General features: G+C 46.4%; 1 protein-coding gene across 5 annotated transcripts; it reads left to right on the top strand.

Moving 5' to 3' along the window:
• Positions 1-1945: 1945 nt before the first annotated feature.
• On the top strand, positions 1946-20023 carry TPRA1 (transmembrane protein adipocyte associated 1). 5 transcript variants are annotated; one of them, XM_054216293.1, is made up of 11 exons: positions 1946-2135; positions 6670-6857; positions 7008-7140; positions 9667-9753; positions 11415-11487; positions 12515-12594; positions 13805-13915; positions 14337-14397; positions 15452-15554; positions 16060-16140; positions 17216-20023. In XM_054216293.1, exons 2-11 carry the CDS (start codon positions 6682-6684, stop codon positions 17448-17450), a joined length of 1140 nt encoding a protein of 379 aa, XP_054072268.1. In that variant the 5' UTR covers positions 1946-2135; positions 6670-6681; the 3' UTR covers positions 17451-20023. The 5 variants fall into 5 exon arrangements, with proteins under 5 accessions (XP_054072268.1, XP_054072271.1, XP_054072269.1 ...); XM_054216296.1 differs by lacking the exon at positions 1946-2135 and adding an exon at positions 2205-2265; XM_054216294.1 differs by lacking the exon at positions 1946-2135 and adding an exon at positions 3025-4097.
• Positions 20024-21944: the final 1921 nt, after the last annotated feature.

A 21944-nucleotide genomic window follows, 5' to 3' on the forward strand; every position in this document is an offset into this window, starting at 1 on the left:
TGGAGGTGGGACGAGCACGGTTAGTTATGTTTGCGCACACCACGTTTAGGCTGAAAGGCAATGGCTCGTAAATACAAGGGAGACATAAGTGTGGATTCCCCACCTCCTCTGTTTCATGTAAGCAGCGAGGAAGGCAGGATCTTAACTGTCACCGTCCTTGTGGTGGCACCCTGCAGTCTTCTGCCTGAGAGACAGCTGTTGGATCTGGTGTCCCCAGCGCTGGGCTCTAGCTTCAGAGTGAATCAGATGGAGAGAACAGGTGGATTGGAAAGCAAAGTCTCTTCTTCTGACACAGTTATGTGGGAGGTAACATGTTCAATTAGTTAGCGCCTGAGGCTACAAGTGAAAAGACATGGATTTTACTCCTGGCTCTGTTAACAAGGCACTTTTTAGGCAGAAGCACTCCACCTCTCTTTAAACACAAGTGTCCCTTGTATAAGTCAAGAGATGCTGGTGCCTGCTGAGCCTTTGAGCTGGGATCCATAAATAGAACACGCCAAAATATTGCAACATATCATTAACCTGAATGACAGTGTGAGAAGAGGCAAGCTAAGGACTGGCTTCTCCAGATGTCATTCCAAATGCATGGCATCAGCATAAAAACCTGGTTCACCCCAGTAGAAAATCAGAGGAATAGGGCTGAGGCAGGCAACAGCGTCTTAGGGTTCGTCCCCTCCATGGGGCTTGCTGCAGCGAAGCTGGAAAATTAAACCGGAGAAGAGGATCAAGCAGATTTAAGTTGAGAAAGATGTATGTGTGGGGTGGGCCTGAAACCTGCCCTGTGTCCTGTTTGCTAGAGCAGGGCACGAAACTTCATCAATATATGGATATTCTAAAGAGATGCAGACCTTGTACAGCAAATTCGAGCTCAGCAAAAGCCTTGCGTTCCTATAGAAGCAATCCCTAGAGCCCCAGGTGAGCCCCAGGTAGAAAACCACGCCAGAGTTTATCCTCCAGCCCTTGAAATGACTCAGGTAACAAGCACCCCCCTTGGAACTCTGTTCAGGCAGACAGCCCTGACGAGGGTGACCTGCTGATATTTAGCCATTCCCTTTAATTTCCTTTTTAGATCTTGGCTTATTTGCCCCAGTTATTGCCTCGTTTACTACACTAAACTTTTCTTTTCTCTGTACCTCCAAATCCTGCTAGTTATTTATCGTATTTCCCTTTAGCTGCTACTGTCCAAGCTATGCTAGGCTAGTTCGTTCAGCTTTAAACTTCCCTTAAAAGCCAAACTCTCCAGCTTGTTAATCATTCTCTCCTGCAGGGCCTTGATTATAGCATCCAGTCCATGGAAGAAAATTATTAACTCCCCTGCCTCGCAATCAGTAATTCCTTTACAGAAGCAGCTCGCTTCTCCTCGCCTTGGAGGCGTGTGACGAGATGGGTGCTGGATCAGGGGAGCGCTGGGTGTGCGGCTGGGCTGGGCAGCCTGATGGAGGACACCATCCTGCGGTAACGCACGCAGAGCCAGCACCTTACAGGCCGCATCCCCCACCGCCTGCCCCTGGCGAGGACAGGCTTCTGCTGGGCCCTGGCCTTCGTGCTCCCCACGGCCCATGCTCCACGCCAGGATGGTGGCAGGGCCTGGAAGAAGAGAGCATCCAGGGCAGACCTGGCCTCCGGGCAGTGGAGCTCTGCACTGGGGCTCATGGGGCGGTTTTGTTCCTCCCACCCGTCGCAGGGCCGGGCAGGGGACGCGGCGTCCCGAGAGTGACGGCTACAGCCTAGGCCGCGTCCGTCCTCCGCTCCCCGTCCCGCAAAGGTGCGGCCGGGGACGCAGCACCTTTAACGCGCGGCGGGTCCGGCCCTGGAGTCCCGCCTCCCGCCCCTTCCCATTGGCTCGCGCCGCTATTTCTGTCAGCCTCTTTGACAGCACCTCTCTCAGCTTGGTCTCTGATTGGCCAGAGTGGCACCTCTCTCGGGGGCTCTCTCTCAATAGCGCTTCTGGGCCCTGCCGAAAAGGAGTCGTCCCGTCTGCGCTGGCTCTGGCGGCGCGGCGCTCTGCTTGAGCCGCTGTTCGGCCACGCTCCCTGGCTGAGGGGAGCGGCGGGGCCGGGGCCTGGGATGGCGGGGCTGGGCCCCCGCGACTGAGCGCCGGGGCGGCAGGGCCGGGCGGGCCGGGCCCGCGGCGGGTAGGAGCGGAGCCGGCACCGGCAGCGGGGGCTTATGGGGAGAGGGGTTTATAGGGAGGGGCGGCGGGGCCCTTCAGCCCGGGGCGGTGGGGCCTGCCCCGGCGGCACGACCCGGCCGCGGCCCGCTGAGGTGAGCGGAGGGGCGGTCGACCCCGGGCGAGCGGGGAGCCGGAACGGACCTGGCAGCCTCCGGAGGTTCCCCAGCTGCCCGGGTCTGGCGTACGGGCAGGAAAAACAGCTTCGTGTCTCGCCCGGGGCGCTGGGGGCGTTCGGCACAGCCGGGACCGGCTCGGGGGCTACCGGTGGCCGGGGCGGACCTCGCTGCTTTCCGGGTTTCTGCCCGGCCCTTCGCAAACGCTTCAGCGCGTCCCTGGAAGGCAGCTTTGTGCCTCCTTTTGAAGCCTGGGAGCCTCTGGAGGCGCCTCTGCCCAGCCTAAGGGATGGAAAGTCACTTAAGGTTTTCTCCGTGTCCCTGGTTCCTTCAGCAGCCTTTAAAATAGTCCGCGTTTCCTTCCCAGCAGAGAACGAAGTGACCGTGTGCTGTTACTGCACTTAACGTGCCGCCTTCTTGCTTGTTGTCTGTGCACCCGCCTTCTAGAAGAAAAAAAAAAACACCCAAACCAAACAACGAAAAACTTCAGATACTTATTTCTGAAAGATATCCCTGAGCATTGTCTGGTGCTTTTGGGTTATTGTTGATATTTCTCCTTTTGTTTTTTTTCTTTGGTTGTTTTTAGCGTTGCAGTTCCTTTCTGTTCAGCTTAGTTCAGAATGAGATGTGAGAATGAAACTTGGAGAAAAGAGAGAAAACGTTTCTTGGTCACTGGTGGAAAGTCCTTGTTGTGTGAGTTTGTTCTAAATTGCAAAATATAATTGTTGTGACCAAGAGTGATATTGGAAGAACCATCTTAAAAAGGAAGAGGCAAGAAAAAGCTCTTTTTTTTTTTAAGCATTTAAGTTATTGAAGTAACAATACATTTAAGCAGGAATCTGGTCTTCTCTTGCAAAAAAACAGTGTTTTAAGGAGAAATCTTAACCCTAGTATGATCTGTACTTGCAAGACTTTCTGATACAGTTTTCAGAAAGAAAGGAAAAAAACTTTCATTTTTTATTACTATTTATTTTATTCTAGTGGCGTGTAATTCATCTTTATGTGCGTGGACTTCACGAGCACTGCCAGTGATTTGAGCCCTGAATTTCACTGAGCTTTGATATGGTTACGGTACCATGAATTGAGAAACAGCCTCCCCTCGGTGAGAGGCAATCGGTGTCGCTGAAGGTGCAGCTGAACCTTCCCCAACACAGTCCCAGCATCCTACCAGTTGGGCAGATGTTCTTGATCTGAATGCAACTTGGGAGTCCAGCGCCTGGACAGGGGGATAGTTCTCAGCCAAGTCGGGCTGACTTCAGCTGTAGTGTAGAAAACCGTTTTGTTTTCAGGTGTATGGTGAATAGAGCTGCCTGCTAGAAGAAAAAGGGAGACAAGGACTGTGGCACTGGTTTTCTTTTATGTGGCTACGGGGTGATTTTACCCCTATTGCGTAGGTTGGGTTGGCTGAAGTGAACATCCCTGTGGAGGCAGGGTGTGGTGCGTGATCTCTTGGATATGCTCAGCTGACTGGATTTATTTTGGGCTAGACAGGGCAGGGGTTGGGACAGTGTGCTGTAAGGAGCAGTGTTGCTGGGGATGATGAAGTCTAGCCGGATCCTTACCATGAGTTCCTGACCCTGTCATCGTGGAATTTTTGCTGGTGATTTTGACAGGAACGGGACAGTTCTCCACATGCTTGCTGTAGGCCTTAGCTATTAGAAAAGCATGGGGATCGTGCTGTCTGGCTGATGGCTTTGGCTGCCGTTTCTTATCATGTTGGATGTTCTGTTGCTCTGCCTTTGTGTATACTTCATCTTGGGAGGAAGAATAGGATACTAATACAAGGCTGTAGTGAGCAGTCTGCCTGAGAGGTAAGCTTGATTCTGCTTTGCCCTTTGAAACCTCGTGACTGGAGCTCTGTTACATGGGGCCAACTCCTCTTCTTATCAGCGGCTTGCTGCTGTTGTGTGATAGTGGTGGCGTCTAGGGAAAAAGAATAGAGCGTGTTTGTTCTTTTTATAAGGAAGCTGTTTTTCCCATGTAGTTCTCTCGCGGCTTTATGTTTGAGCTCTTTTCAGTGTGAGAGGCAGATCAAATTCCTTGTCCCAGAAGAGGTATTAGGAGGTTGCGATGGTTTGGAGTTGGTGACACTCTTCTGCCCATCTTCTGTGAGGTTTTTCTCTAGCTTTCCCAGCTTTTTTAAAAATGAGGTAGAATTTTTTTCTGTGTTGGCAAATGTGAACACACTTGTCCTCGCTGCTGCTGAAATACAGTGGTGTTTCAGAGGAAGAGAATGGAGCAAAATTATTAACAGAAAACCATTCTCAATGGTGTCAGCTCAGAGAAGTGAGAAGCTGTAGGGAAGAGAGAGAAGTCTGGAATATGGAAGCTGTTTGCTGGAGTCTCTACTAGAACTACGATTTTTTGGCACAGATTTTGCCTGCCGTCTCAGCACAAAGTTGATCTTTCCAGGTCTGCATGTGTTTATTTAATGTGACGTTTCTTGTGTCGCGCAGCATACGGCAGTCGCAAAAGAAAAATCCCAGCTCAGCAAGTATCTGTCAGCATGGATGAATCAAAGGGAGGGTTTGTTAGCTGAGGGTGGCATGATCACCTTGCCCCTCAGAAGACCTGGGAGGAATTTCAGCCTCTGAAGAGAAAGAAGAGTCTCTGGCTGACAGTCTCAAGCAGTTTGTTGAGAAGGTGCTACTGAACTCTTAAGAGCTCAACAGATGACACAAGGCTGTGCTGATTCTTTCCAACTTGTGAGTCACCCAGAACCTCACAGGAAAAATACCTTCTGAGTCCTGTCATGCAGGCTGTCAGTTTTTGCCATGCCGGTCAGGGCTGAAGTCAAACAGGGAGATTTTTTTTTTTTGAGATGCATCCTGGACTGACCTTAGCACACAGACTTGTGCTGTCTCTGGCAATATGCATCTTTAAGATGCTGGTTGATAGAGATTTATTATTTTTTTTAATCTGTGTGTTGTCTGTGACCGCTTCTTTGGGCAGTGCCAGGAGAGATGGTAGGACTTTGTGTTTGCATTCAGCTCGTAGCTAGTCAAGTGCCTTAAGGTGAGGGTTGCTGTTGTAGGGTGGGAAGAGGAGAGGATTTGCACAAAATGATATATTGAATTAGGAGTAGGCTTAGTAAGGTAAATCAGGTCAAAACTCTAGTATATACTAAATGCAGCTCTGAAGTACCGTGTGCCATAGTCCACTTAAGCTTCCAAGGTGATCATAGAACGAACAGAGGGATAAACTGCTGCTGTTGTTTCTGCCAAAGCCACTGGCACAGGTTCGAAGCATGTGGAGTTTTATGGACAGCAGAGCAGAGTTTCCCTTTAATTTCTGGAGGGACAGTTAATGCCGCAGCAGCGTAGGGCCTGGGGGATGGACAGGTGTGATGTGATGGACAGGCAGAAAAGTTGTGAATGATCTCTCAGGAAAGGCAACTCAAAAAAGTTTCGTCAGGGGAGCGGAAAGTTCTGTGTTGTCATCTTTCCAAGGGACAGGAGAGGTATAAGGTAGGTCAGGCAAAAGAACTGAGTGCCATGACCTTTCTGATTCTGACCATAGCTCTCTGCTGCCCCAGAGTTTGACCTTAGGAAACCTGTTAGGTAGGGCTGCGACTGGTTCTGGGTTTGTAAGGTACCAGTGGTGATGCCGATCTGTGTCTGAGACGTGAGTGCAATGCAGTTGAGACTGGTGGATGTAAAGAAGTTGGGAGAACTTTATGCTAACAGGGTTTTAGAAAGGCGCTGTCTTTTCACAGCCTTACTGTTCTGCTTAAAATCAGAACAGTTCTGATGTCTTGCAGAGGGCTGGAAGAAAAATGCTGAATTTTGGCTTTTGCCAGTGTCGGTTTTAGAAGATAAAGAGTCTGTACAATCCCTTTAGGTAGAAGTATATGTGAGGCTCTCCCTGCTCTCAGACTGTAGGGTTGGTAACAGCAACGTGTTTTAGGTAGGGGATTTCATTTTTAGTTTGCAATAGTTTAAATCAAATCATTGACTATAGCTTCTTGATCTTGGGAGTTAGAATGATAATTAATGTTCTGGTACAGCAGAATTTCTGTCTCCATCCAATGATGCCACATATTGCTGCTGAGTCTTGATTTCTTCTATGAATCTGCTAAAGCTCAAAAATTCACAAAATTTAATCCAGCATAGGATTACAGTATTTTGAAGGTGCTTGTTACTCTGATATAAGGTAGTGGGTTTGTACTGTCCACCCTAATGGCTGTGTGCAGAGTAAGGGCAGGTGGCATTTCATTGTGTAATACAGTCTTTCTGATAATGATAATTTGCTGTAACGAGCAGGAAGCAGTTATGCAGGAGCCTAATGGCAGGGATGTGTTTTTTTAGCCCTGACTCACAACTGATTTAACGTTGCTTTTTGTCTCTGCTGTGGTTGTCTTGCACTGCGTTTGACCTGGACCAGAAGGAAGGCAGGATGTCTGTGATGAGATTATCCGTGTCTGACAACATCACGCATTCGACTGCCCTGGTGACAGCACTGGATAATGTGACGACTTTGTCCCCGACAACAACGCAGGCAATCAATGACACCAACATCACTGTGCCACACAAGTGCCTGTTGTTGCTCTATGAGGACATTGGCAAGTCCAGGTGAGATGGAGGAAATGGGACCGTGGTCTGGCCCTCGGCCAGGGGAAAGAGCTTTCTTTCTCAATTTGGTTGAGAAGGGACCAGGGCTGGTGCCTTGTCTTCTGGATGCTGAAGAACAGGAAAAAAACCTGTTTTATTTACTTCTTGCAGAGTCCGCTACTGGGATCTTCTGCTCCTGGTTCCCAATGTGCTTTTCTTTATGTTTCTTCTCTGGAAGCTGCCCTCTGCCAGGGCCAAAATCCGGGTCACTTCCAGCCCAATCTTCACCACATTCTACATACTAGTGAGTACCGCTCTGTTCTTTTGAACTGATGAGTGAGTGTTTTTTATTACCACTCATGAACAATATCACTGAACGAGTAGAGAGAGAGCGTAGACCACATCTCACAGGGATAAAGTCTGTTTTTAGTTGAAGGTATACTACAAGAAGTAGACACAGATTTATTTTTTTTTAATTTTTTTCACTGTCTGAATTCTGCTTTTCACAGATTCTGGGACCGTATCTGCTGGATTTGGTGGATTTTGTTCTCCTGTGGTGATTTATTTTTTTCTTCCCCCAACTTTTGTTGCTTTTCTGTCACAGAATTTAGCATCTTACACTCTCTTGTTCCTTGCAGTCACATGTGACATAAAACCAGCTTCTCGCTGGGCTAGTGAGAGTGAAACACTGGAGAATCCATGAAGCTGTTAGAAAGCTTGGCCATTTGCTGTAGAAACTGGTGATGTGACAAGGTTCTGCTTAGTCTGGGAATGTAGACACCCAACCCTGCTAGTTTCTTCCCCATCATATCAAAGCGACTGCTGACTTGAGGATGTTCTTGTAAATTCTTCAGGTGGAAACAGAATAGATAGGCAGTACAGTTACAACTCTTAATGTGTAAGACCTTGTCTGTTCTCCTCTCCTCAGTGTAAAAAGGCCTGGGCAACTTTTGATCATGTTAAAGTAGTCTCTGTAGTAATCTCCAAACTTCATACTTATTAACTGTGATACTGCTCACAGGGCATGGTAAGTGCATGCTAAGGACCTACCTGGATTTGTTTAAAAATGTCATTCAGAAGCTTTATCATAGGTGCCTTTTGAGATCTTGGCTTGCCTTAGTATGTAGCGTATGTTTGCTCTTCCTCAGTGAGATTAGTACAGGTTGTAGAAGTAAATGTGTGTTTGAATTGGGTTAGATGGGAGGCATCCTTCTTTGGGTTGTCTACAGGTGATGTCACGGCAAAACCCAAGAAGCATCAAAACCAAATTTGAGCTAGTCGCAACAACTCAATCTTTGGTGGAAAGTCTTGTTAGCTCTTTCAGGCCTGGAGTGTGGGCACTGGGCTTGTGCACAGCTGTGGGTAACCAGGCATGCACAAAAATGCTCCAAACTTCTAAAAATATTACCAGGCATTTCCAGTCTGGATTTAAATCTTCCTTTATGCTTACATTAATGGACGTGGCTCAATAGAAAGTTCATGCCAAAGGCTTTGAAAAGCAAAACTCCCAAGAAACCAAAGGGAAGAAAAAAGTGAACTGACCGTATGCTGTTGACTTCTTCAAAACAGAGTGAGAAGCAGGAAAAGTGGTGAAACAGCCTTAGAGGAAAACACTTTAGTTCAGTTTGATCTTCTGGACTATGATATTGGGAAATGAGGATGTAAGTGCGTTCTGTGAGGATTTCCTTTCAAACAGCTGTTTGTCATGTTTTGAAGGAATGCTTTCTTGTGGAGTCAGTGATTAAAATGAAGTTAATAGATTTGAAAGAGTCTCTACCTACTTAGAGAGGAAGCAAAAAGGGTGTGTGTTCCTCTCCAATAAGTTGTTGCTGCTTCAGAACACTGTATATTCAGGGACCCTTCTTCTTGTCAGTGTTTTGTCCCAGAGTTTTCCACCCCAGGAGGACTGTTGTATTATTCTTTCATGGCATTTGCATCCCTTCTTCCTCTAAGGAGGAAATATTCAGCTGTAGGTGGCTTATTGGTCATTTCTATTCTCCAGACACCTTGGAATCAGCTTGGACTCTGTTCTCCAGTAGATTTAGGTGTCTCATACCTGCATCATTAGAATTAGCCTGTGACTTGGAGAATTTTATCTGGAAAAATCTGCTTTCTTAGAGGGTAAGCGCACAGTGGAGGGTAGATATATCCAGCTGAGCTCTTAATTGCGTAGTATGGCTGTGACAGCACAGGAGTTGGTAAATTAGCCTTGCTGAGCTCCATGCTGTCATGCTTAAATGGTACATGAGATGACTTGTGTATCTTTGTGTTGTGCTGTGCAGCAAGGTAAGATACTTTAAAGCTGTTGGCTGCAGCTAAGTTTTTTCCTCCGTGTTCCTGATCATTTTCAGTGTTGAGTGAGAGAACTGCAGATTTTAGTTTTGTCACAAATCTGAAGTGTAGTTGGTATTGAGTGGCTTCTGTTATCTGATGCGATACATTTATTCAGTCATACCAAGCACTTGATCTTGTAATTTGGAGGGATATGGGTTTTGTCTGGTTTTTCTCCTCCCCTGCCCCAGTGGACTGAAGGGTGGGAAGACTGCCTATAAAGGTACTGTTGTAAGGAGTGGATGAGACCTCTTTGGAGCTGTTTAATCTGACCATTGAGGAAATTTTTTCCTTCCTAAATTCTAAGCCAGTACTCTTTCATCTAACAGGCCTGAGGAATCTTCTTTGGGAAATTAACTCCAATCTGCTACAGGAAATCCTTAGTACACGTTGTCAGGCTTGAAAGCTGACCTGGAAATGGTATTCCAAAAGGGTTCCTGGTCACTGCTGCATATGTGCCTTTTGACATGAGTTCACTTTTGGTTATCTTCTTGTGTAGGTATTTGTGGTGGCTTTAGTTGGTATTGCCCGTGCTGTTGTCTCCATGACTGTGAGTGCCTCTGATGCTGCCATGGTCGCTGATAAGGTAGGTACAGTACTGATTTTGAGAATCTCCGCTTTGTGTGCTTTGTGCAGTTCTGGTCACAGCAATCTGCTAAGGCTTCCCTTTTATGCACATAGAAGAAGAATGTGTTTTCTTCCAGTAGTCATAGCTATAGCTACTATGGAATCCTGTTCTGATAGCTGTATCTAAATGATCACAACATCCAGGGCTGTAAAACAATGGACTTCCAAAAATAGTTGCACAGATGGCGGTAGCAAAACTTTCCTGTTGCAGAGATGGAATGACTCTGCTTTGCAAGAGCTAAACATTCAGAGACCTTTTGTGGATAGGCAAGACCTGGCCTTTGTTACTCTTGCAATATTTGAGTGTCTCTTTGAAAAATACTTAATTCTTTCGTATTGAAAGCAAATAAAACCGAATGCCCTTTTGAGACTGATACCTGAACGTCGTTGCAGCCACTCTGAGCACAGGGTGAACCCTTAGCAAACAGGAAATAGCTTTGTACGTGCTGTTCCTTTGCAGTCATTTGACTTGTAGCAGAATATTAGCTAAACCAAAAAACTCTGTAGTTCTTGAGCTGTTAGAGGAAGGAGAGCCACCCATAAAGTACAAGTCTTCTGGCTTTATTCTCTGGGATCAGTGCGGTTCTTTTGCTTTTCCCTTTAATGTTACCTGTCAAAGCATTGCAATGTGCAGCTTGTTGTGAGTGGCTGGATGTTTGTAGCATTTTAATTCGCCTCTGTTGAATAGATGTAGGTCCAGGACTTGAATAATGGAGAAGAGGTGAGAAGGTGCTTTTCTTCAGCTCTGTTGGTGTTGTAAGTGCACCTTGGTGGGAAGTCATGCGCTAAGACACATACTCGGTCAATTTTTCCTGTAAAAAACACACGTTCTATCATGTCTATTATATTTCTTTTGTTTTCTCTCTCTCATATATATATATACACACGCACATATATACACTGTATTTTCTGAGGTTAGAAGTGTCTCACCAAATGCCTCTTAAAATATTGTGTATCTTCAAGAGGGGAGTACCATTCAGTGTTCAGACGAAAGGGATTAATAAGCCAGAACCTGGGTTCTTTTTCTAGGTTTGACACTGATTTATTTCATGACTACCTGAGAAGTTGCCTCGCCTGCTGGTTTTTTGGTCTTGTTTCACCAAATAAAGCCGGGTAATGAAAATGATAAACTGGAAGGGGGAGGGCTTTAGAGTTTAATGTACATTAGATTTCAGGACCAGTAGCTTTGGAGGAGTGCAGAATACTGAATTTATTCAGTCATAACTGTACTGCAGAATCTACTGCTTTAAGAACTGGCCCTGTTTAATATTAGATTTTTAAGGTCGTCTTGGGTTAGTGCTCCTTGGGAGTACAGCAGAAAGAACACATCCAAGACAAGTGACGGATCCTCAAGTGTGGCATACCATGGCCACTTCCTCTCTCCATAGGCATGCTGTTTGCTTGCTCCCACACAACTGTTCTGTTTCACAGGCATGGACAGGGCTTGGAACAAGCATATAATTAACATCCCTACAAAACATGAGGAAGGTTTGTGGAAATTACCTGCTCTGTTCAGAGGCTGTCATTCTCTGGAGCAGAGAGTGGAGTTTCGCTCTATTAACTTCCGACTGGTTCCTGGCTCTGTCTAATCATGTTTGTCTGGTTTCTGTTATCCCTCAGATCCTGTGGGAGATCACAAGGTTCTTCCTTCTGGCGATTGAGCTGAGTGTGGTGATTCTAGGCCTTGCCTTTGGTACGTGTACGGTTTTTGAGTGCTTTGAATGTCTTCTATTCCCTTTGATTCCACAGAGGCTGCATCTGTAAGTTTGTGGAGATGCTGATTCTATAATGTGAAGGAGCTCTAGAGTAAAAACAAAGGACAAATTGTGCAGTTTTAGTTAGAAATGGCTGAAAGCCTGATTATATTTACAGATCAATGGCTTGTGCAATTTCAGGATTTATTTGTGCCTTGTTTGTCCTGCATGCATGTGGTGAAGGAGCGTACAGCTTAGGTGAAGAAGGCTTATGCAAAGATCAACTCTCTGATCTTTGCTTCAACCCCATTTTCTTTAAGATGATTCCTTTGAGGGTCCTTCTGTCCCCCCCTTGGTTGGTTTTATTCCATCCTGGCTTCATTCAGCTGCTATAACTGTAGCTGCAATCTATAACTTTACTTTTTTCAGAGTTGTTGTATGAGTGAAAATGCTTTTGGAGCAGCTCTTCGTGTGGGTTGGCGGTAGGAGAGAGGGAAGTTGGTAGGTGTCACTGTTGCAACTGCCAGTGGGACATCTGAGCACTAGTTCTTTTATCTTTTGAGGGCTCATAGAATAACTTAGGTTGGAGGGAGCTTCTGGAGATTGTCTGCTCCAGCATATTCCAGTGCAGATTTCTCTAAATTGTGTAAGCCCTTTTTCCCTGCTCTAACCCAGTCCCCCATCAGCTTTTTCCTGAGAAGAAACTTTACAACATATCAGCGTACACGATACTGGAGTAATTCCTGACTATTTTTTTTGTAACCCCAGGGGAAGGACTTAGTTGATTTCTGTATATTAGTGTGGGCAGAAGGAAAGCAAGTTAAAACTTGTTGTTTTGTATTATTTTGTCTGTGACAGGCTCAACTCTCTGAACAGGGAAGCAGTTTCTAGTGGTTGAGTGAGCTCTAAACTTCCCTTGAAAGCCTCTGGAAATATAAATGTGGTCCTCTGTTGGTTTTGAAGAGAACTGATTTTTACCAGGGCTGGGATCACATCCTGAGTCACTTCTGTATTCCTTAATTCCAGGTCACCTGGAGAGCAAGTCGAGTGTGAAACGTGTTCTGGCAATCACTACAGTGCTGTCTCTGGCATATTCTGTCACCCAGGTGAGTATATTGGAGCAGAGAATTAGCCTTTGCAAAAGAGGGGACTTCGCTTGGAGTTCAGCAGTTAGGTGTGGGACTCCTATCTGGAAAGTGGCAGCTTCGCTCTTTGAATGAGATTTTGGGGGGAGATTGTATGTTTGTGGCAATGTATCAGGATGCCCAGAGCATACACCAGACTGTATCTCCCTGTCCTCTTCATGGCAGGAATGGCTCCGCCAAGGTCAAGACATGAGATGAGGTTTAGATGGATTGCCTTGTTTAGTGAATCTTGGAACGGGAGGGAGAGTTTTCCACACCTGAGCCACAAGTTTTGAATCTAGCCTCAAGTGCCATTAAAAACTAGATAGACAGATGTGAGGTGTTCTTGTCAGATAAGAGCAGTGCACTGGGCCTCATTTCCTGAGTCTTAGAGAGCTGAGAGCTCCTGCTTCCCTTCAAACTAGCATCTGGCTTGCTAGCTCAGTTTATTAGCTGTGTCTCCGTCTCTCTGGACAATGCAGTGTGTGTCCGGGTTTATTCTCCTTGGTACGTAAGTGGTCAGCCTTGTGCCTCTATACTTGACGCAGCACCAGAATAACACATAGATCTTTGTTTTGTGACCAGGCTCTTGCTTGCAGAGGCAGCGGGCTGATCATTGCCACATGATCATGCTGAAGGAGCCTCATTAAATATCAAGTGTTTGAACTATGTCTGGGTTCAGTGGTGCTTACAAACACTTTTCTCTCTCCACTGTCTGCGTGGTAGCTTCTGTTCATACGATTTTTCAGGAATTCAAGTGAATGAGACAGTGTTCTTTCCCAACTCTTGCACAAGCGTTGGCTTTTGTATTCTGTATATTTCATCAAAGGTCTACTTTAAAGATGGAAATGTAAATGGAACTCTGTCTATTTCAAACAGATGTCTAACTGCTGCATCTGCAACTGCTTGCATCCCCTGTCCTTTCCGTCAGTCTCTCTCCTGGAATGTCATTGATGCTGGTTTCCTTCAGATGCACATTCCTGCCACTTTTTTCCTCTCGTTTCTTGTCTTCAGTTTCTTCCTTTTCTCCTGTGTGAGGTTAATTTGGTCTAAGCAGAGCAATGGTTGGGTCTTAGGTGGCAGGGACAGCTGTTGTCTGGACTTCTTTAAACACAGTCTCCTTTGTCCAGACACCCACTCTAGTGAGGATGCTGCCTATAACAGAATCATGTTGGTGCCACTTCTCTCCTAGGGCACCCTGGAAATCCTGTATCCTGATGCTCACCTCTCAGCAGAAGACTTCAACATCTATGGCCATGGAGGGAGACACTTTTGGCTTGCCAGCTCCTGTTTCTTCTTTCTGGTAAGTACTGGGCATGTGTCATGCACTCTGATAGCTTCTTTGTATTTTCTAAATGGGGCAATGAGGATGATTTGTGTATGATAAAGCACTAGTCCCCTTCCTGCCTGATAGAGTGCAGCACGGATGCTTCTCGTGCAGCAGGAGAGCTGAAGCAATAAAGGTTTGGTGGGAGTGGTGTAAGCTGTGGCAGCTGAATTCCAGCTGAACGGAGATGTTCTTCGCTCCATTGTTTCTCAGTGACCGGTCTTTGTGTGCTGATGGGAGTGAGGTGTGGGGCCTTCACATCTGCACAGAGTTTAATATCAGGGCGCCTCTGTCCTGAGACATCCAGGGAGCGTGTTACACCACATGCCATTCCTGCAAAGAATTTTGAGTTCAGTTATCAAGCAGCTGTGGAACAGTTAGTTCTTTGTCTCAACAGGTCTATTCCTTGGTGGTGATTCTTCCAAAAACTCCTCTGAAAGACCGGATTTCTTTGCCCTGTAAGTGACTATAGTGTGTTCCATAGTATAGATGGAGACAGCGCCAGAATGAAACATAGGTGGGAGTAAGAGGTTCCTGTATCTGGTTGTGCTGCAGGTACCTCCCACTATCTCTGTGTACAGATACATGGCAAAGGACTGATAAGTTATCCCATGAAAAATAGTATGTTGTATCGTTTGGAGGACAGAGTAAGAGCAATTACATTGTTACTTCAGTAGCTAAATGATTACATTAAGAAAACAAGATTTACTGCTCAGTTAATGATACAGATGTAATGTAAATACATAATCTTCAGAGAGCCATAAGAAATGGCTTCTAATAATAGCTTCCTTTGAAATTCATGTATGATGTTAAAGTGTACGTGGTGGTCATCCCCTGGGAAAGAAAGGCTAATTGGGAATCGCTTAGTAATTTTTATCTGGGCATCCACTTTATTAAGATGCTTCTCTGGTTTTTCTTCTTGTTGCAGAGCATCTGCAGTTCTTGCTTAGGGAGGGAAGCTTTTACTGAGCTGTTTGCATTGGGCTGTTCTCTCTCTTAAGTAGTGTCGGCACCTATGTGTGGGTACCCTGAGGGAGTCGATGTGTGTGGCAGATGCCACAAGCAGGTCATCCTGGGCCTCATCTGCCTAGTGTCCAGCGTGTCCAGTGACCCTGCTGCTCCTGTCTGGGTCTCCTGAGCAGTTTTGTTAGTGCTGTACATCAGAAGGGCACAGATGCTGGTTCAGCTGTGGGTTTTTTGTTTGTTTTTCTTATGTTCAAGTATGTGACTGACACTTGTTCCAGATGCTTGCCAAGAAAGTCTGTGCATGTGTTGCCATGACTATGTGCTTTCAAAACCCGTCTTGTGTGTGTATACACATGCAGGAGGGTGTGGTTTAGTCCGCTATACCTGCATCAGTCCTGCCAGAAAAACGCAGTCTTAGTTCTTCAGTTCTTAAACAGACAAGATGGTGAGAGGCTTCTGTTGGGTTTGCCATCTCCATCAAATGGATTTGCACTGGGCTAGTGCTTATGAGGTTGAGCTTCACCCGTGTCCATGTCTTTCCTACAGCCAGGAAGAGTTTTTATGTTTATGCTGGAATCCTGGCACTGCTGAACCTGGTGCAGGGCCTGGGCAGTGCCCTCCTCTGTGTGGATATCATAGAAGGACTGTGGTATGTATGCTGGGGGAGCAGGTCTGCAGCCCAGTTTCTCATGTTGCATTTGAGTGTCTCTCAACGCTGCCTCTCCCAAGAAAACAAACTTGTGCTGTGTTCCTAAGAAGGAATAAAGTTGTTGAATCTGTTTTGTGCCAAAAGACCTCTGAGTGGTCAGGAAACTCACACTGGAGAGGTGTGTGGAGCTGCGTGCTCTGCAGTGGTCTTGTTCTGCAGGGATGAGTGTCGCTTCTGTGAGTCAAAAACTGGGAGCACTAAGACTGTGCTCTCGGTCAGACCTTGGGTTTTGGGATGGTTCCCTCATGAGTGTCTAGGAGCAGTGACACATGTTGATGGCAATACTTTGCATCAGTTTGAATTTGTTTAGCACAAGACTTGTCTTGTGCTGTGCTTGGGCACTCTGGAGGGAAATGGGATCATTCTGGGGGGATGTGGTGGGTGTTATCCAGCTGTATTGTGCTTGAGTGCTAAATTCCTTCGTGTTCCCTTTTGCCGTTGACAGCTGCGTTGATGCTACCACGTTCCTTTACTTCAGCTTCTTTGCACCCCTCATCTATGTGGCGTTCCTGAAAGGCTTCTTTGGGTGAGTAGCCAGGAACAGAAGTTTAGAGGGTATATACGGTCATTTAATTGTTCTGCACCCAAATTCTCCCCATGTGCAGAATAAGGGCAGGGATTGGAATGCCAGTTAGGGAACCGGTTTTCAGTTTCTGGCCTTGCAGTTTTTCTTGTGTGACGCCGGGCTGCTTGCTTCTGTCCGAGACTTCTTTATACTCAAAGTAGAGCTGATAGTAACGTTCCTCTCAAACATTTAGGAGCATCACGTCTTCAGTGTCTGCATCCTGCTTAGTACAGTGTTACTGCTGAAGTTGGTAACTAAATGGTTAGTGAGAGATTGAGTCCCGGAAGAGTAAATGGTATCCTGGGTGAGTTTTGGGGTATGTTTGTAGAGAGAATCTAGGGTTTAGGTAGCCCTTTGGCTGAGTACTCTGCGTACTGGGCCCAAGAGTCACCAAGTTTAAAGCACTCGGGAGTGTGATTCCTGGGTCGGGTTTGCCGCCATGTGGCCATTCAGAGGAAATGCATCTTCGTAGGAAAAACCGGGTGGTTTACTGTAGGCCTTAGCTTTTATTGTCCATAGGCAAGAAACAGCGGGCTTTAAAATAACTAAGAACATAAATTATTCCTAAAGCATCAAAATGTGCCTCTGCTGCCTTCTGAAATCAAAAGGGAACAGTGTCTGGAGTTAGAGATGGAAACTGCTGATCCCCAGGTGTTTGTATTTTGGTTTTCCTGATGCACACAGACGGAACTTGGGGTGGGCTCCTGTTCTGTTGGTGCCAGTAACCAGGCTGCTGTGGAGTCCAATGGTGTTTGGATGCTGTTGCCCTCAGTAATTCAGAACTCCCAAAGATCATAACACCTTTCCCGCACTGGAGTTGGGATTCTGTCATTCTTATTTCTTCGGTGACTTAGCCCAAAGCTGCATTTAGTATTACTATATGGCAATTACTCTACTAGGTATATTTCAGGACTGAAAGCTAGTGTGAAGAGTTTTTAGGGTCTAAATAAACAATTTCTTAGTGTTGCTGAGTTTCAGTTAAGGGTAAGTGTCTGTTATACTACATTGCTTAAACACGTATTTTTAATCACGCCAGGTCTGAACCGAAGATTCTTTTCTCCTACAAATGTCAGGTGGATGAACCTGAGGATGTGGATGTGCACCTACCCCACCCTTATGCTGTTGCCAAGAAGGAAGGAATGGATTCCGGGTTCTACTCAAGCACTCAAATTGACACCACAGCCTACCTGGATGACGTGGCCTCTATGCCGTATCATGTGGGCAGCATCAACAGCATAGACAGTGACCGCTGGAAAGCCATCAATGCCTAAGGCAGGGCTACCCGCTTCACACAATGCCTCATTCCTTTCCTTCCAAACTCCCTGATACTACAGCTGTTAGGATGTCCATTGGAAATCTGTCCTTGGCTATCCGCCATGGCTTTCCTCTCTTCCTTTGGATTTCCAAAACCTATTGTGGAATTAAGTTGGCAGCCCTAATCCTGTTGGAAAGAACGTTTTGTGTTGCTAACTGAGAACAATGTAGAAAAGTCTTGTTCGTAAACCTATAAATACTGAACCTTCCTGATCCTCCGTGTTCCAGATGTGAATATAACCCAGAAGACAGGCCTGACTGGCACCTCTTCCTTTTCAATGACTGAAAGCACTTGCCTGCCAATTAGGGGAATGGCGTTTAGGGATGAGGGTGTTGACTTGACTGCTGTATTGTACATATATATAGAAAGGTTTGGTGGTTGAAACCAAAGAGGGTCTTCCTGGGCATTTTCAAGCAGCATGGCTGCGTGGGTCTTGTCATAATGCAACAGCATAGGTGGTGATAGCAGTGTCTGAAGAGGGAAGCTGGTCAGCTGAGCTCATCTCTAGTTTCAGCTAATACTGATGAAAATAATGAATTGCAGTTGCTAGGGGTTAAAAGGAGTGTTCAGAGCGTGTGGGAAGGAGAAGAGAGGTATGAAGAGGAATGAACTGTTCTTTGTGCCCTGGGAGCGTTTTGGGGGGCTAGTAGCCAGCAGCATGGATGTGAATGGACTGAACAATAGGGAGATGGAAGGACAGACAGTGCTGCTGTCCAGCTGAGCTGAAGGAGCTGTGAAACAGTCTGTGGAGGGTGTACTACTGTGCATCTGAGCTCACAAGAAAATCTAGGTAACAACACTGAATCAGGGCTGAGTTTCAAGAACAGAACCTGTGAGATAGGTGCATTTTCCATCTGCACTCTGCTTCATGGCTCTGGCAAGGTCTTGGAGGGTGCTGTGAAGGAGGAAGCTGACTCTGCAGATGAAGGCTCCAGAGATGTTCAGGTGCTTGAGGCAGAGCAGAAGCCCGTGATGAGTCCAGGCTGTCAGTGTTTAGTGACTGGAAACTCTCAAACACCATAGGCATGCTAGAATCAAGCTGGCTGGTGTTCTAAGTGTGGAGGCAAGTTGGGAGACGGGTGTGTTTCTCTGCCAGTGTCCTCTTATGTTGCAGTCAGATCCCCAGACTTCTGCTGGTCTGAATAGGTTTTATGGCTCAATATGTTGAAAATACTTATGCACACGTGGAGCGTGGTTCATTTAAAAACTATCTGGAACTTCTTATTATCCTCTTCCATGCTGGAAAAGGGACTACTGTTGTCTGAGCTGTCTGGCATGCAGTTTCAAGACATCGTGTTCCAGTCCAGGCACTGTTCAGCTGAAAGCTGCATCAGGCTGGTTTCTGGGACTTACTGTGCTCTCCAAGGATGAAGAGGTGTATTCCTCTAGCTTTGGGGGTGTTTTTCTACCTGAGTCCTCCAGGTAGGTGGAGATCTGCTATAAGCAATAGCAACTTTCCATTAGACATGGTAGAAAGAGGGAATTTGAAATGTCTGGGGACTGTGTGAAACCCTTGCCCCAACTCACTGCTCTTCCTGAAGAATATTGAGGTAAGAGTTTCTGGGAAATCGTCATGCAGGGTGCAGCGTGGAGGTGTTAGATTGGGTCATGAGCAGGTAGGGGAAAGCATTTGCTACCAGTTGTTCCCACCATAGGGAAAGTTTGGGTAAGAACATGAAGTTCATATTGGTTGCCAAAACTATGCAGGCCCTTTTCTTATCTTTTTTTGTTAATGAACAATGCAGCCTCTCTCTTCTGCCTGTGGACTTTGCCCTGCAGGCCTCTAAGTAGCACTGGCACCTTGAAAATAAACACCACCCTCGCTTTTTTTTTAATTTACTTTTGAGGAAAAAAGGCCTCCGTTTGTCCATGTGCGAGAGCTGAATTGTCTCGTGGGTCAACAGCCTTTCACATTTCCCCTCCATGCAATGACCGTGTAAGGGCAACCGGGCATCTCAGCCCTTGCCGTGTTAGAGAAGTGTTCCATGCTCCTCCCGTCACTTGCTGTGAATCGGCCTGAGCCACGCTTGCTTGCTTACTCTAATAGGGATGGATGATGTGGTGCCTGAATTGCCCTGCTGCTGCTCCTATTGCTGCTTGCAACACCGATCCTGAGCTGCTGTTAGTGTGGGGAAACCTGCGAAGCGTCCCTGGAGTTGGTGGGTCTTGGACAGAGCCAAGAGATATGAAGGTCTTAAAGCAGTTGAGAAATAAAGGGGCAACTGCTTTTCTGTCCCAAGGAGTATTTGCTGAAGGATCACCTGTGCAGGTGGTCGCCATGTGCATCCTGTCCTTCGCTGGCAGGACTCCAGTATTTCTGGAGCGTCCCGTCTTCTGCTGCTGAGGAGCTTCTGTGCTAGGTCATGGACTGACCTTCCTCCTGTTGTATTTTTATGTGTATATAATACTTTGGGCCACATTCCCAGTGGTCCTTGAGCAGAAGTGTGTTATGTGTGTGAGGGGGATGCAAAGAGAGAAAATATAGAATAAATGTATATTTTTGTTTGTAAAATAAAGAAATAAAATTAAGTTTGGCATAATTGGTCATACTTTCTTTCTCAAATGATCCGTATTATGGAGAAAAAAATAACCTTTTCGGTTTGACTTTTTTTTTTTTTTAAAGCCCTGAACAAACATGGCAGATGGTAATGGAATAACATGATGTCTTTTTGTCAGAGATGGATCTTTCCTTCTCAGAAGGCTATTACTAGGGCAACAGATGACTGTAGAGAGTGGTCTCCAGGTCTAAATAATTGTCAGTGAAGCCTTTGACTCTTCTCTTGGTAACTAGATCTTGCCGTTCCTAGGCATGTCTCGTATCAGGGGTCTTTGTTACAGATATCTTTCTCTGTTGCTTGGAAAAAGGTGGATGTGGAAGTTGGAATTGACTCTTGCTCATTTCTTGTTCTGGGTTTTGAAATGAGCACTGTGTATCAGGACTAATTTTCTGGCTGCAGGGAGGACATGATAGCTGCCGAGTAACAGCTAAGTGTGCTGGCAGTAATCGGCACCCATCAGGATCTCTTTGGCGGGGGTACAGTCTGGGGAGTGGGGTGACCTTGGGATTGGGTCACTGTGTGGTAAAACCTTACAGAGCTCCTTCCAGGTTCCACACAGAAAACTGCCCTAGGAGATGTTACTGCTGGAGCTAACTATGACGACATCCTCTGCTCCTGCGTAGGTGGAGAAGCATTTAAATTGTTGTACAGCTCCTCCACCATTATCATGGCTGCTTCCACATCAGTGTCCCGTGGGTTGTGGGCCCTGTTGGGTCCCTCAGGCTCTTGGAGATCACAGGAAGGCACAGCTGTAGGTGGGAGGTGCAGTTTTGTTTGTCTTTGCCCACTCTCCCTCCTGGATCTTTGCAGCTGATGCCTGGCACCTGGCTGGAGTTACACCTGAAAAAGGCCTAAGGAAGGATGAGAAGAATAATCAGAGTTATGGGATGACTTCTGGAGGAGCAATTAAATGGTTGAGAACTCACCAGTCTGGAAGAGCAACAACGCAGGTCTGTGAAACCCTGAGAGGACAGAGGCGGCCAATAAGGAATGATTGTTCACAATCTTTTTTTAGTATGAAAACTGTGTGCCATCAAATGAAGTGAGCAGGTGGCAGGTTAGAAACAAACAAGAGGCTGGTGAGAGTGTTCTGGGAGCGTTGGTGGTTTGACTTTAGCCAGACCTTTGCTCTTTCACAGTGTTGCTGTACTGCAGTGCAAACAGCTGACAGCACCACCATGCAGTGCCATTGCCTTGAGAACTCAAGCAATGGGACAAGTCCCCAGCGTTCAAGGTATTACACAAATAACAAAATTATTGCTTGTTTCCAGGAGTGTGCTAGAGAAGAGGCCTGGATATCTTGCGGGGTGGGGTGGGGTGGGGTGGGCAGAGTCTCCTAGATGTCCCTTAAAGCTGGTCAGGGTCCCCGCTGCTGAGTCAAAGCTGTAGTCTCCACATTAGCTGCAGTGAAGAATAAGCATTCCACAGTTAAAACCGCTCCAGTGCGCTGCTAAGAAGTAGATAACGAGCATGTTGATACCAAGGCTTCGTTAACTTTGTAGTTACAAATGCACAAAATTGTCTAGGTCATCACGTGGCCTGTGTTCCTGGGAATGCAGAAAGTTTACTTGGGAAAGACCCTTCAAAGCTGCCATTTCTTGGTCCGGCTCCTTGTGTGGTATGTTGTTTTTCCTCAGTCCTTTGGCTTAGGCTGTGGATCGGCCGTGCCTGGTGACAGGGACCATATCTGTGATGGCCTGACCTAGGTGGGACCCGTGTGTGCCTGTCACGGCAGGTAATGGCACGGTCAGTAGGTCTCGCTGGAACAGAGTGGCTGACGGGAGCTGGGAGGTGAATTCTGCCCACAGAGCAGCTGCTGTAAAACTGACTGGAAATTGTAGGCTGTAGCTTTGTTCTTAATCGCCAGAGAAATGTGTGACGGTGTGTGGGGT

Source organism: Rissa tridactyla, chromosome 10 (genome assembly GCF_028500815.1).
Source record: "Rissa tridactyla isolate bRisTri1 chromosome 10, bRisTri1.patW.cur.20221130, whole genome shotgun sequence".
Classification (NCBI taxonomy): Eukaryota; Metazoa; Chordata; class Aves; order Charadriiformes; family Laridae; genus Rissa; species Rissa tridactyla.